Raw genomic sequence first — 14,069 nt, 5'->3', positions numbered from 1 at the left:
TGGGCTGGGACGGAGATTCTGCCTTTCTGACACGCTCCCGCGTGATGCCAATGGTGCTGGCAGCAGCAAAGCGTCAGCGCTCACAAGCGGAACCCGGGTGCCCGTCATCTGAAAAAAATACGCGACACTTGGGTGTATTCGGGTCTATAGGAACATTTATTGCGCCCTGCATTTGGTCCGATGAAGTGACTGCATTTCCCAGTTTATAATGTTACAGGAAATGCCTTAGCTGGGGGTGAGAGAGGACCCCCTTCCCGAAACTCAACAGTGGCGGCATTTCCGCCCCCGGGGCTGGGCCCAGGAATCTTCCGACCGTTAGCTCCGCGCGGAGCTGAGCGCGTACTTCCCGGGAATGGAGCGCGCGTGGCCGCCCACGTTCCGCTGCTTCTAACGCCAGGCGAACCCGCCTCCGGGGCGGGGCGGGGCGGGTCCCGGCTCGGGAGCCCCCGCCCAGCTGACCCGGCCGCTCTCCCCTCGCTGGCTGCTGCCCCGGCGTGCAGGGCCCGGCCGCCGCCATGTCCGGCCCGTTCGAGCTCTCGGTGCAGGATCTCAACGACCTGCTCTCGGACGGCAGCGGCTGCTACAGCCTCCCCAGCCAGCCCTGCAACGAGGTCACCCCAAGGATCTACGTGGGCAACGCGTGAGTCTCCTCTCCCAGCCCCAGCCCCGGGACGCCCCGCCCACCCGGGATCTGAGGAGGGGGCGTCGGCAGGTGCAGGTGTGGGGAGCCGGGGCATGGTCGACCCTCTGGAACTCCGGCAGGGACTGGGCGGGGGCTGCGTGGGGGCTGGAGTCACCGCCCACCCCCGCGTTGGGGGCGGAGGGCTGGTCCCCGCCTCCGCCCGGCGCAGTCTTTCCCTTCCGGGAAGGCACAGAGCCACGGGGGTCAGTTCGGCTAGCCCCTCGTCCGGCCCAAAGCCACCGCCCGCGAGGGGCTCGGCCTGGGGCGAGGTTGGGGCTACCATGTTCACTTAACAGGTGGCCCTCTGTCGCCTGGCGGGTCAACGGCCTGCATGTCACGTGACAGCTGCCTGGTTCTGCAGTGAGGTCACCGCGGAATGTCTGCCTTCGCTGCCATGGCAACGAGCTGACGTTACAATTTGGGCGTGGAACTTTCCCCAGCTTGGCAGACCCAGATCAGGGAATCGAAATACTCCAAAAGAGCCAGGGCGGGGGGGTTTGCTCGCTTCTCCTGCCTTCCGGATGGGGTTTGATTTACGTGGAATTCTAGACCCCCTAAGGACCTGAGCCATCACTTAGAAAAGATTCTCACTTTCTCACCACTAGGAAATGCATTATTATTTATCACTTACGAGTTCGTACCAAATATTTTCTTTTTTGGCCCCCGCGAGGGGGTCGTACCAAATTTATATTCCATTTTTTGTTAGTCAAACTACTAGTAAGAAATTCTCAGCAGCAGGAGACAACCAGTGTTAACCATTCCGAGAGGTGCTGAAATACCAGCCAAAAGCAAAGAATAGATTACCAGGCCTGTACAGCCTTGGGAGGGCTCAGGTTGGACTGTCATGAGACCCCCGAGGACCCAGTTACCAATGCTGTAAGCTCCCTGGGCCCAGGGACAGCATTTTAGAAACTCAGAACTACCCCCTTATGTTGTTTTACACAGAAAGAGGTTGTGGTCCCCAAGCGAGCGGCTGAGGGATTGTGAGGTTAGGGTCAGTATCTTGCTCATGTCTGTATCACTATCCTGGACTAGGACTGGATGCTTACTCTGCCAAGGACTGCCACAGAAATTGGGGTCATCTTGGAGCTAGAAGGGGTCCATAAGGCAGGTCCCAGCCTCATGGGGGACCATATCATCCATTCTGTCATTCATTCACCATAGTAAGCACCTACTATGTGTGAGGCAGTGTACATTGTTCATTCATTGTAGTGATAGTGATGATGACGGTAAATTTGTTGAATGTTGAATTAGTATTAGAGAAGGGAGATAAAGGGTAGTGACTCTTCAAAGTTAGTTATTTTATTTTTAATGAGCCACTGCTTTACCATTGCATGCAGCGTCGGGAGCAGAGATAGCTAAAGCAGAGTCCTAGAGTCCCAGCCAAAGACCTCAGTAATTGCAAAGTTTTGAGGATGACCCCCTCTCCAGCCACCCAGGCAGCAAGTGGCCTTGGCACTCACAGAAACCGTGCTCTCTTGGGCAGTTTGGCACATTTAGCTGTTGCCACTTCCCAAGTGGTAAGTAAGGTTGTGAACGTCTGGTGGTAGCCAGAGTGGCAAGGGCTGACAGCAACTGCGAAAAACACATTCCTTGCCCTCTAAGCAAATATGACCTTGACTTAGCCAGAGATGTGTGGGGCACCCAGCAAGGAGGATTGACTGAGCACTTAGTGTTCCCCCACCTATCGGGGGAAACAAAACCGGGGCTCCTGATCACGGATCACAGGGCAGAGAGGCGCCTGGATGTGCCACGTTTTCTGGTGAATTTGCAATTGATGTGGGCATGAGAGGCAGAGTGAGGAGGAAGGCAGAGCAGTGTGGCTGTTTTCGGTAGAAAGGAGGTCTCCTCCCAGCTCTGCCCTCATGTGTGAGCACATACCTACACATCCTTCCGCTGTCCCATCAGGCCAGAATTTAAGCTCAGTCCTTCCTTCCTCACAGGGCTGCCGCTGTGACAGGCAAACGAGATCATGTAGGAGAAAGCATTTGGTAACATATAAACAGCTGTTTGAACTGGGATGTTGTTGTGAGATGAAATAAAGGAGCCCTTTGACTATTCAGGTCAAATGTTTTATAAACCCCATAGTTCTGTTGGGGCCACTGCTCCCCATGTGCTTACTCACTCAAGAGAACATCAGGGCATGGCTAGTGGACTGTGGCAGGAGGGACCCCTCTGGGGGACGGGAGGGGGCTGCTGAACTTTATAGTCCAAGGAAGGAAGCAGCCTGGCATATGCTGATTTCATTCTTCTTCATTGACTCACCACATATTCGTAAAACAAATAAGCATAATCAAGCCTTAGAATAGTAGCACTGACTCAGTGTCAGGCTCTGTCTATAGAATAGCTTGCTTAACACTCAAACCCCAGGGGCTAGGTACTGTTATTGTCTTCATTTTATAGACAGGGAAACTGAGTCACAGAAAGATTAAGTGACTTACTCAAGGTTACCTGGCCGCTAAGTGCAGGGCTGAATTCAGACGCAGGCAGTCCAGCTCCAGAGCCATTCTTAGCCACTTGGCTATACCAGCACCACAGTACAGGGAGCATGATGCCAAATGGATTGGAGGGGAGATCAGGAAATACTGCAGAGGGTGGTGAAAAATGAGAGGGTCCGTGTCCATGGAGAAGGGCATTCCAGGTAGAGGAAACAGCGCGGGCATGAAACCACCCAGTCTATCTGGGGTGGCTGCTGGTAATTAGATATGGCTGGGGTGAGGCATGAGGGTCCTGAGATGGGGAGAAACCAGCAGTGGCCAGAGCATGCAGAGTTCCTCACGTTGCCAAGAGGCTTAGAAGCTTTTCCATCGTCCTCCCCTGGGGCCGCCAGTTGGTCAGATAAACATCCCTTGCTGATGTCTCCTGTCCAGGTCTGTGGCTCAAGACATCCCCAAGTTGCAGAAACTGGGCATCACCCACGTCCTGAACGCTGCTGAGGGCAGGTCCTTCATGCACGTAAACACCAGTGCCAACTTCTACAAGGACTCCGGCATCACCTACCTGGGTGTCAAGGCCAACGACACGCAGGAGTTCAACCTTAGCGCCTACTTTGAAAGGGCTGCAGACTTCATTGACCAGGCTTTGGCTCAAAAGAACGGTAAGGGTCCTACCACCCGGGAGACAGTGGGAGGCAGCTTTGACTGGACACTTTCTAGAAAACAGGCCCACAACAGGCTTTCTCTTGGATAACCTCTGATTTCCTGTCTCCTGTGGTGAACAATTGAGAGCTTTAAGTCTCTCTCTGGGCTGCCTGTCAAGTGGCCCCATATTGCATAAGATGTACAAACCTTGCACACAGTGGCAGCTCCCGGGCCCTCGTGTTTGATTCGACTTTGACTGAGGGTTAATTTCCAGCCACCCCTCCCTCCGATTCAAATAGCTTCAGTAATGAAGATTTATTTTCCATGATAAGAAGTTCTGAGGCGAAGGAGCTCTGGGCTGGTTGATTTAGCAGCTCAGTGGTAGCATCAGTACTAGGTGCTTTCTTTCCCTCTCTCTCTTCTGCCACCCTCATTGTGAGGCACTCCCCTAAGGGGCCCAAGATGGCTGCAGCAGATCTGGTTCCCACCTCCTAATAGGACAAACTGCAGCAAAATATGAGGTAGCCATCTATCCCTTCCTCATGTTTCTCTCATTTTTCTGAGAGTAAGTAAAACATTCCTCAGAAATCCCCCAGTAGAATGCCCCTCACATCTCACTGGCTAGAGTTGAGCGACATGTATACCTGGCAAGGGGAAGGGGGCAGCCCTGATTGGCTTAGGCTGAGGGTCAGCATACTACAGCCCACAGGCCACATCTTCCAGCCATATTTTAAATGTTTCTTGCAGCTCCCAAACATAAGACTGAAGCAGAACTGCTGAGGCACTGATAGCCAGGCAAGGTGTTCCAGAGAGAAATCCTAGAAGGCCAGAGGGCATGCATCCGCTGCGCAGGCTGGGCGACTTGCCCTTTCTGCTTGGCTTGGGTCTCTCAGCAGCTGCCTTTACCTTTGTGCTGCCGCCAGCCTCTTCCTTCCTCCCCACCCCAAACCTTCCCAGGGGAAGTGACCTCCTTTGACGTGTGATGGGCCCTGTCCTCCTGTTTCTAGCCTGTCTCTGCTACACCAATGCTTCTTGTGCCAGCAGCCTCCCCACTGAAATGATTTCCAGTGAACAGAGTTTATTAGACACTGGTTATCTCATGTTTGGGGCCCAGGAGGGAAGTTTTATCGCCCGGGGAATCTGCAGACTTTACTGTCAGGCCCTTCATGGTTCTTCACGGTCTCCTGCACATACGTGTCATCCCACCCTCTACTCCTGTATAGATGAGGATGAGGGGCCAAGTTAAGGGGATGTATGTTGTTGTTCTCATATATCGTTTGGTCATGCATTCAGAGAACTTAGAGCTCTCTGACTTTGTTTCTTCTTTCCATACAAGTAGGAACATAGCCTGACTTTTTGTGATCTCCTGCCTGAGCTCATGTTGCCTGGGTCATCAGTCTGGAAAGCTCTTTCTGCCTCTCCCTACCCTGTTCTCTGGCAAACCCTACCGCGTGCTTTAGCACTGGGCCTAGTGTCCTTTCTTCCATGAAGCCTGCCCCCTTGTCTGTGTCCCCAGCACCTGATGTAGCATCGAGCACATAGCAAATAATTACTAAATGAGTGACAAAATAAATTCTGTGGGTTCTAATGCCACATGTAAATGTTCTAAAATTGATTTGCTAAGTGAGTCAATAGAAACCCACTGGCCTCTCACAGTGTGCAGGGCTCAGGAGAGCCAAGGACCCATCACTTTGGAGAGCTGAGGAGGATGTCCAGGGTGCTCAGAGGAGGGAGCTGTCACTTCCAGCCTCGGAGATCAAGGGAGGCTTCATGGAGGAGGTGGTGTCTGGGCAGGGCCTGGAAGAATGGGCTTTGAACCCTCCCCTTCCACATTGGCTCTGTGAGCCCTGGGCATGCTGAGCATGTTTGGGTGGTGCAGCAGCTGCTCTGCAGAGGGCCATGGGGGCAGGGAAATCCTCACACTGAATACTTTGGGTCCATTGGGCCAGAGTGTGAATGGGTAGAGAAGTGGAGGACTCCCCCTTCCTGCTTTGGGAGGCATTGGGAAGATAGAGTCGTGTGTTGGGAACATTAGACTGTTTAACAGACTCTGAGCCAGCAGATTTCCTTCAAAATAATGCCTATGTAGAGGTGTTGGTGGGTGATCATTCACTCATTCTCTTGGCTACTCAGCAAATATTATTGAGCATCAGGAGTATGCTGGAGATCATAGGGAATCCAAAATCAGTCCCCCACACTCCTTGCCTTTAAGGAACTCGCATTCGGCAGAGGAGGATAGGTCTGTGCTTGACCAATAGTAACACAGGACAGGGCTGCTGTAGGAGACGATGTACTAGGTGCCACCAGAGGACTCCTAGTGTTGGCTAATATTTATTTATTGAAGGCTCGCATGTGCCAGGCACTAGCCTAAGGGCAGGGCCTCGTGGGCTATTTGGGGAGCCTTGAGATGGTGTTTTTGTTTTGATGTTTTTGTCTTGGTTCACGTTTGTACTTGACATTTATGTTCCTTTTATTTTTTAAACTGCTTTGTTGAGGTATAACTGACATTCAATAAACTACACATAGTACAATTTGATAAGTTTTGACATATGTATACACTTCTGAAACCATCACCACAACCAAGACAGTGAGCATATCCATCACCCCCCAAATTTTCTTCTGTCCCTTTGTGACCTCTCCCTTCCGCCCTCTCTCCTCTGCTTTCCTAAGCAACCACTAATCTGCTTTCTATCACTCGATACTAGTTATGTTTTGCAGAGTTTTATATCAGTGGAATTACGCAGTATGCATGCCTTTTTGGTCTGGCCTCCTTCACTCAGTATAATTTCTTTGCGTTTCATCCATGTTGTTGCATGTGTCAGTAGTTCATTCCTTTTTAACGCTGAATAGTATTCCGTCATATGGATGTACCACAGTCTGTTTATCCATTTACCTGTTGATGGATATTTGGGATGTTTCCATGTTTTGCTTTGGATTGTGAAATACAAATTCATATAGAGAGGTGGCCATATTACAAGTGTGTAGATCAGTGTACTGAACACAACCATGGACCAACCCCCAGATCAAGAAACAAAACATGACCAGCATCCCAGAAAGCCCACCACATGTTCCCTCTCAAATCCTCCCACCCCTCTCCTTTACCACTATCCAGACTTCTAATGGCATAGGTCAGTTTTCCTGCTCTCCTACTCTGTGCAATCATTTACATCCTGTTGGTGTGTTTCATCCATGCTGTTTCTGATAAGTTGTAGAGCGTACATTCTTGTTATCCACTCTGCTGTTGAGGGGCTTTGGGAGTCTCCAGACTGGGGCTATTATGGGTAGTGCTGCCTATGAACGTTCTGGAGCATGTCTTTTGGTGAACATGGGTGCGCGTTCCTGCTGGCCGTGGACCTGGGATGGAATTGCTGGGCTGCAGAGGATGCATGTGTTGAACTTGAGTAGATGTTGCCACAGTTTCCCCAAGTGGTGTGCCAAACTTACCCTCCCTCCCCAGCCCCAGCCACATGGCCAAGTCCTAACTCCTCCATGTCCTCACTGTTGCTTTGTGTTTTCTGTCTTTTCATTTTAGCCATCATTCTGGTGGGTACAGAATGGCCTTGTGTTGTACTTTTCATTCACATTCTCTGGAAGAGTGTTGACTAGAGTCGTGGTTCTGATTGGATGGTCCCAGCTCACTGTGTCGTCCCATTTCTTACAGGCCGTGTGCTTGTCCACTGCCGCGAAGGTTACAGCCGCTCCCCAACTCTAGTTATTGCATACCTCATGATGCGTCAGAAGATGGATGTCAAGTCTGCTCTGAGCATTGTGAGGCAGAACCGTGAGATCGGCCCCAATGATGGTTTCCTGGCCCAACTCTGCCAGCTCAATGACAGACTTGTCAAGGAGGGGAAATTGAAACTCTAGGGCACCCCCACTGCCTCTTCTCTAGAGGTTGGACAGGGGACACCCTGGTTGAGGTGTTCTAAGCTGCCATGTTTAGGAAACACAGTGTACCCTGCTCCCTGTATCACCAGGCACTTGCCCACAAATCTGTCCCAACACAACCCTGGGCCACTTTCCCCCTGGGGAGCACATAAAGCTTGCAAGAGGACATTCTTGCTCCCCGGTGTGTCCTGTGCCTGCAATTTATTATGTCCTCTCCTTGAGGTAGGGTCGCGGAGGGAGAAAGTCTGGGACATGCATGCTTCTGGGTGGCCCAGGGCAGGAGGTCTGTGGAAGTGTAAGGCCAGACAGGCTCACGGGGCCCTTCCTGACCTTCCCTGCCCTGCACCCCGGGGTCCTCTCCTGAGTGGGGACTGCAGCACCTTGAGCCCTGTAAAGGAACTATGCAAACCCAGGCCCCTCTTCTCCCCCAGGTCTGCCTTCCCAGTCTCATAGTTGCCCACACCCTGCACATTGGCAGAGGTGTGTTGTGGGGTCTGAAGCCAGTGTGGGATGGCCATCAGTTGTTAGTGGGCAGAAGTTCCCATGAAGAGACCATGTTTTAATTGTTTCCATAGGATTAAAGATACTTTAACAAAGAAGCCCTCAGGTGGGTGAACAAATTCCCCTAGTGGTCTCTCCTGAATCAATAGTTTCTAAAATGTGAACCCTTGAAAGTCTTGAGTTCCGTAGCCACTGGAATATTCCCCTGGGACAGTTCTTAGTCACTTGGTTTGTTAGAAGAGCGATGCCTTAGTCATGGTTTTATTTTTCTTTTTTAGAAAACAGGGTGTACAAGTTCAGCCTATTTAAAAACCCCACCATTTGGAGAATTACAAGGGTTTTGTCTTGAATTATAGTGTTGGCGAGCCCAAGCCACTCGTGCTAACTGCTTTTTGTCTCGGTTGCTATTCCAAGAACAGAAGGAGGAAGTTGGCCAATTACAGCGTGTGTGTGTGGGTGTGCATGGGGGTGTGTGTCTCAGAAACACAGCCAGAGGACCGACAAGCAAGGAGATGAAGGGTCCCCGGCTCACACCCTGCCCACTTATAGGTAGTTCTTATGGCTTTCCGGTGCCAGAAAAGATCATGGACCCTTGAAAGCAAAAATGACTCAGCCAGGTAAAAATGAAACATGGCGGAGCATCCAAATGGAGCCTTAACTGGTGGTAGAGCAAACAAACAAACAAACCAACAAAAAGAAACGACCATTTTTAGGGTGATAATGGGATACACTAGCTCTCATACACGTGTGTGCACATTTATCGGAATATAAGATTTTGTTTTCAACACAGACTTGTTAGAACTTTGCACGATTGTCATCGTGGAAGATGATGCAATGTTACCATCTTCAGGTTCCCTAATGGCAGAGAGGTGTTCCTCAGCCATGGCCCCAGCGCCTCACACATTGGTGTCTGATAGAAGTTTGTGGAATTAAACTTTTTTTTTTGAGCACCAAATATATTTAGGGCATCGTTCTGGTGGGCGTACCAAGCTCCCAGAAGCCTGAATTTGTGGTAGGATCACTTGCAAGAATTTGCAAAGGAGTTTTACCCAAAATGAAGTATCAGGGACTTTTGTTGAATAATTAAAATTCAGTTTCAAATGTAAATTTAGGCAATGTTAACATGTCAAGGTGTGGAATGTGCCTTTTTCAGAGTCGCTGACCAGGAGCATTCGGCCAGGACTAGGAGAAGCAGGGGTGCCTTCGGGCCTCACTCACAGGGGTAATGGTCTCTATCTCAGCAGGGGCAGCACTGGGCAGCTTGAATGACCCCCTTTTCTCTGTGGCCACAGCAGCCCTGAACAAACTAGGATCTGTCTTCTTTTTCAGACACTGGCTGTCCAGGTAGAGCCACCTACGTGAAATGGCCATCCTCTAAACTCTGTACCTCACAGTTCTCAGATAACTCTCCCCCTTAATCTAACTTGATCCTCACAATAACCCTAGATGGTAGAGCGTATTCATGTGTTGTTAACCTTTTTTGAAAAAAAGAGCTGATGTTCAGAGGGATTAAGGGCATGGCCCCCAGGGTTGCCCAGCTTCAGGCAGAGTTGAGGCACGATTTCAGGTTTGCTGCTCCCTGAAACTGAATTCCCTCTCGTACTACACTCCTTCTCAAGAAATGAGCCCCCTGGGAGTGTCCAGGTGCACTGCACATACCCTTGACCCAGCCTGTGTGCACAAGGCCAGTTAGCTTTTTTTGGACAGAGTACAACAATTCAAGCTGTGGTGCCAAGGGGGGGGGCGTTTCTGGATGAGGGTGGGAAAGAGTTGGCACAAACCCATCCTCCAGAAAAAGGAAGTAAAAGATTGGGTTGGAATGTGTGGCTCTTCTTCTAGGAAAAATGTAGTATCCCTAAATCAGACCTTTCTGCTCCATTTCTGGAAGAGTCTCAGGATATGGGGCTGGGGCATCCCTCCCATGCCCAGGCAGTGGTCACCCCACAGCTCCGTAGTTGCTCTTGAAGGCCTGTTTGTGGAGGGAGAAAAGGTCAGTGGGAGAGTTACTGCCTTTACTTTGGGACTACTTTTATGCCGGTAACTTGGGATTTCTTGATAGTCCTTAGTCTTAGAAACCCCATATTTACTTCATGAGATTTAGCTCCTAGTTCTTTGAGTAAATAACATTTTATTGTGTAAGGGTGAACACTGTCCAGCTGTGAGTGGAAGCTGTTTCTGGACAGCTTTTTACCCCTGGGAAGTGAAGGAGTGCGAACTCAGGGTGCCCTCCCCCCTCCCCTAACCTGATCCCTTTCTTTGACTAGCAGACCCCACAATTAGAGCACCACACGTTTCTTTTCTGTTCTAAAGCAGTACACCTTTCACAGGCAGGTCTGTTTCCCTGCCACTCTAGGTTATCTGGAGAGCAGAAATCACCATCTATCAATTATGGGAATTCATCTGAAAGATCTCTAAGGTTACTTTTGGCTCTGACACTTAGGGGTTCTCTAAGAATCCCCCCACTTGGAATTTACCACCACCTGAAAATTAGAGGGCATGTAATAATATGGTGACCAGCAGGTGGTGCTGTGTTCCCCCCCCCCCCCCCCCCCCCCCCCCCCCCGTGATGATGGATAATTGGAAAAGGAATGTTGGTGCCTTTTGTCATGAGTTAATGTTAAGATGCTAACGTTTTAATTAAAATAAGCACTGATCTTATAAAGATACGAGCTTTTCTCGCAGGAAATTTTCTATCGTAAAACCGGTATCAAGAATCACTGAAGAGCCAACAATGAGGGTCCTTCCAAGTTAAGATTTTATCCTGATTGGAAATTGAGACCATCTCCAGTTGAGAGCGTAGATTGGTTGGAAGCTTACGTTACCTCCTGTCAGCTTTTAGGGTCATTTGATTGTGAAAGTGTGAATTTTCTGGACAGAAAAGGAGAAGGTATCAAATTGGTTTAAAAAAAAAGTTCAAGTTTAACACATCTGTTATATCACAAATCCGTGTTAAAATACTAATACTGTAACCCAAATAAATGTCTTATATTACAAATACATGGTCTTTTTTTGTCCTTATCACAGTTGATTGCTTTTATGCTTAGTCTTTTTTTTTTTTTTTTTAAAGATTTTATTGGAGGGGGACAGGACTTTATTGGGGAACAGTGTGTACTTCCAGGACTTTTTTCCAAGTCAAGTTGTTGTCCTTTCAGTCTTAGCTGTGGAGGGCACAACTCAGCTCCAGGTCAAGTTGCTGTTGCTAGTTGCAGGGGGCGCAGCCCACCATCCCTTGCGGGAGTTGAACCTTCAACCTTGTGGTTGAGAGGACGCCCTCCAACCGCCTGAGCCACCGGGTCGGCCCCCTGTGCTTAGCTTTTATGTTTGCTTTTTCTAAAAATTAGCCCTCCTGAGCTATAGTTATAGATTGCACGATGATTATATTTATGAAGTAGATATTTGTTGAATATCTCTCAAGTACCAGAAATTTCCTGTGTTAGGACTAATTTTTTGATTTACTGAATTAAAAAAAAGTTCAGCTTATTGAGGTATAATTGACTGGAATATTCTTGAGTAGAGTGGCCCCTTCCAAATGAGTGAATTAAGATTTATGTTCCTAAGAAAGCAGGGGACTGGGGTGACAGTCTCAAGGTGGCCTCATGTGAAGATGATTAGGAGGCATTTTAGGATTTGAGTGATCCTGCAGATGGGGAGTCTCAAAACATACCCCTGCCTCCAGATGCCTTAAATTCCACCATTGCGCATTCTCTCTCCTAGGCTAAGCGTTGCTTTTTCCCCCTCTGAATAAAAAAACTCAGAGTTAGTGCTTTTTCTCCCAGACAGAAACGGCCTGCGCAGAAAAAGAGCCCCTCTACTCTCCCGTTCCCCATAGCATGAGGCAGTTAGGCTAGCTCATTGTTTGTCAGACCTTTTGGCAACATAATATTCATATTTTTACCCAAAATCTTAAGGCAGAACACTAATATATAAAACTGGTAAAAGATTTTTAAAGCATCATATAAAAAACATTTTAATTAAAAAGGCAATAATGTATATATATATACATAGTAATAAATTCAAACAATACAAAAGGCTTGTAACAAAAAGCGAATCTCCTACACCAAATCCCTTCAATTTCTCTCCTCAGAGGAAGCCACTAAGTATATCCTTCTAGAAAAATCCCATACATAGGTAAGCATATACACACGTGTGTATGTAGAGATCGCCTTTTCCCCGTAAATGGAAAATAGTCTGTACTTTGTCTTGTTTGCTTAATATGTCTTACCCACTGTTTCTTCTAATCCTGTTCATTTTAACAGTTACATAGCTTTCCATTGTGTATGGATGTATTACGGTATATACTGCGTAATGTATGGATGTGATTTCTGGATACTATTATTTTAAAGGTCCAGGCTGCTTTAACCAGCACAGAATGTTGAAATGAGACTTACAGATGACAATTGCAGTTTTTTTATTTGCACTATATCCTGTTAATTTCTGTGTCTTTTGTGGCACAGTGTCAAACATATCCCAATACTCAGAGCTAAGGAGTGTCCTGTGCTTGCTTGTGTAATTTCATGGGAGTGGATATGCCCAAGCCTAATTTTTAAAAAGGTAGTCTCTGAGCTATGGCCTCCTGAATTGATGACCCATTTATGAGAAAGAAGTTCAAGGGCATAGAGATTCAATGTCTGAAGCGTATACTAGAGTTAACCTGCAGGCAACAAAATAAAGGGGTGGTCTCTAATTCATTAGAAGTAGATGAATAACATTTGATTAATGTGTGTGTTTTTATTACAGTTTTAAATAATTAAAAAGTACATACTTTTAAAACTGTGAGACATTTCTGTGGAAACCTGGGGTTCTGAGAAACCTCGTTTGAAATCCCATAAGCTATATGACCTTCCAGTTTAATGTTCCCAGGGATAGAGTTGGGTGGCTACCCTTGGAGGAAGGAAGGCAGAAGGAAGAGGGGGGAAGATGCTGAAAGAAGGAAGAGTAGAGGCCTGCAGCTAGGTGCTGAAGGGCAAGAGTCTACAAAAACTCAGGGTAACAAAGAGCTTCTCTTTGGCCAAACTCCAGTCATTCTCCCCTGAACATCTCTTTCAACTAGGCCTCGACTTTTGGACTTGCATCTTTGTCTCTGTATTGTCCAATTTTAGCAATAATCCTGCTAAGTCGCATTAGCCAGAATCTCTCATTCTCCTTAGCTGGTCACCCTCAATATCTAAGAGGCTTCCTCATCCTCCTGCTGAAGTCTGATGACACTGGCCTCCCGTTAGGTCAGTTTAACCAGACTCTCCCTTACCCCCAATGTTTCTTCTTAGTACTGTTCCATTCACTGACCCCTGCCCTGCTCCTTGGCTATAAATTCCAACTTTTCCATGTTGTATTTGGAATTGAGCCCAAACTCTCTTCTCCACTGCAAGACCCCATTGCAGGGGTCTCTGTACTTACCTAGCACCATAGTACCCCCTTGAATGAAGTCTTCTTTACCATTTTTAACAAGTGTCAGAAATAATCTTTTCTTTAACAAGGGTTTGCAGTCAGGGGCCCCCCAAGCAGAGGGTGATAGTTTGGATGGCAGTTGGGGAGTTTCTGGGGAATGAGTCAGGGCCCCACCTTGAAGGGCCTGGTCTGCCAGGCAGAAGGAAATGGAAGTTTCATCCCGTTAGGGCTGGGGGAGCCATTACCCTATTGTAAGCAGGAGCCTGTGTTACAAAGTGCTTTGCAGCTCCTCTCCCCCATCCCTAAGAACCTGCTGAATGTACAAGTAGGATTTCCATCTGTGCCAAGACCCTGCACTCCCCAGAGAACAATTCTCAACTGTGAATAAAGATGGGGCGATTTGGACAGGCCTCAATGCAGGCAACTGCCTATAAACAGATTTCCCTCCAAATCCATATATTCCATTTTCGCCACTGACCTATGGGACCAAAATCTGTTCAAAAATGCAGCCCTCAGTTTCCATGAATTAGAGA

General features: G+C 48.3%; 1 protein-coding gene across 1 annotated transcript; it reads left to right on the top strand.

The window, feature by feature from the left end:
- Positions 1–68: 68 nt before the first annotated feature.
- On the top strand, positions 69–11,148 carry DUSP3 (dual specificity phosphatase 3). The gene is made up of 3 exons (XM_019752248.3): positions 69–640; positions 3,553–3,779; positions 7,424–11,148. The coding sequence occupies exons 1-3, from the start codon at positions 516–518 to the stop codon at positions 7,627–7,629; spliced, it is 558 nt and encodes a 185-aa protein (XP_019607807.1). The 5' UTR covers positions 69–515; the 3' UTR covers positions 7,630–11,148.
- The last annotated feature ends 2,921 nt before the right edge of the window (positions 11,149–14,069 follow it).

The sequence above is a fragment of the Rhinolophus sinicus genome, chromosome 12 (genome assembly GCF_057876585.1).
Source record: "Rhinolophus sinicus isolate RSI-liver-muscle chromosome 12, RSI-T2T, whole genome shotgun sequence".
NCBI lineage: Eukaryota > Metazoa > Chordata > Mammalia > Chiroptera > Rhinolophidae > Rhinolophus > Rhinolophus sinicus.
This window is presented reverse-complemented; position numbering and strand designations above follow the sequence as displayed.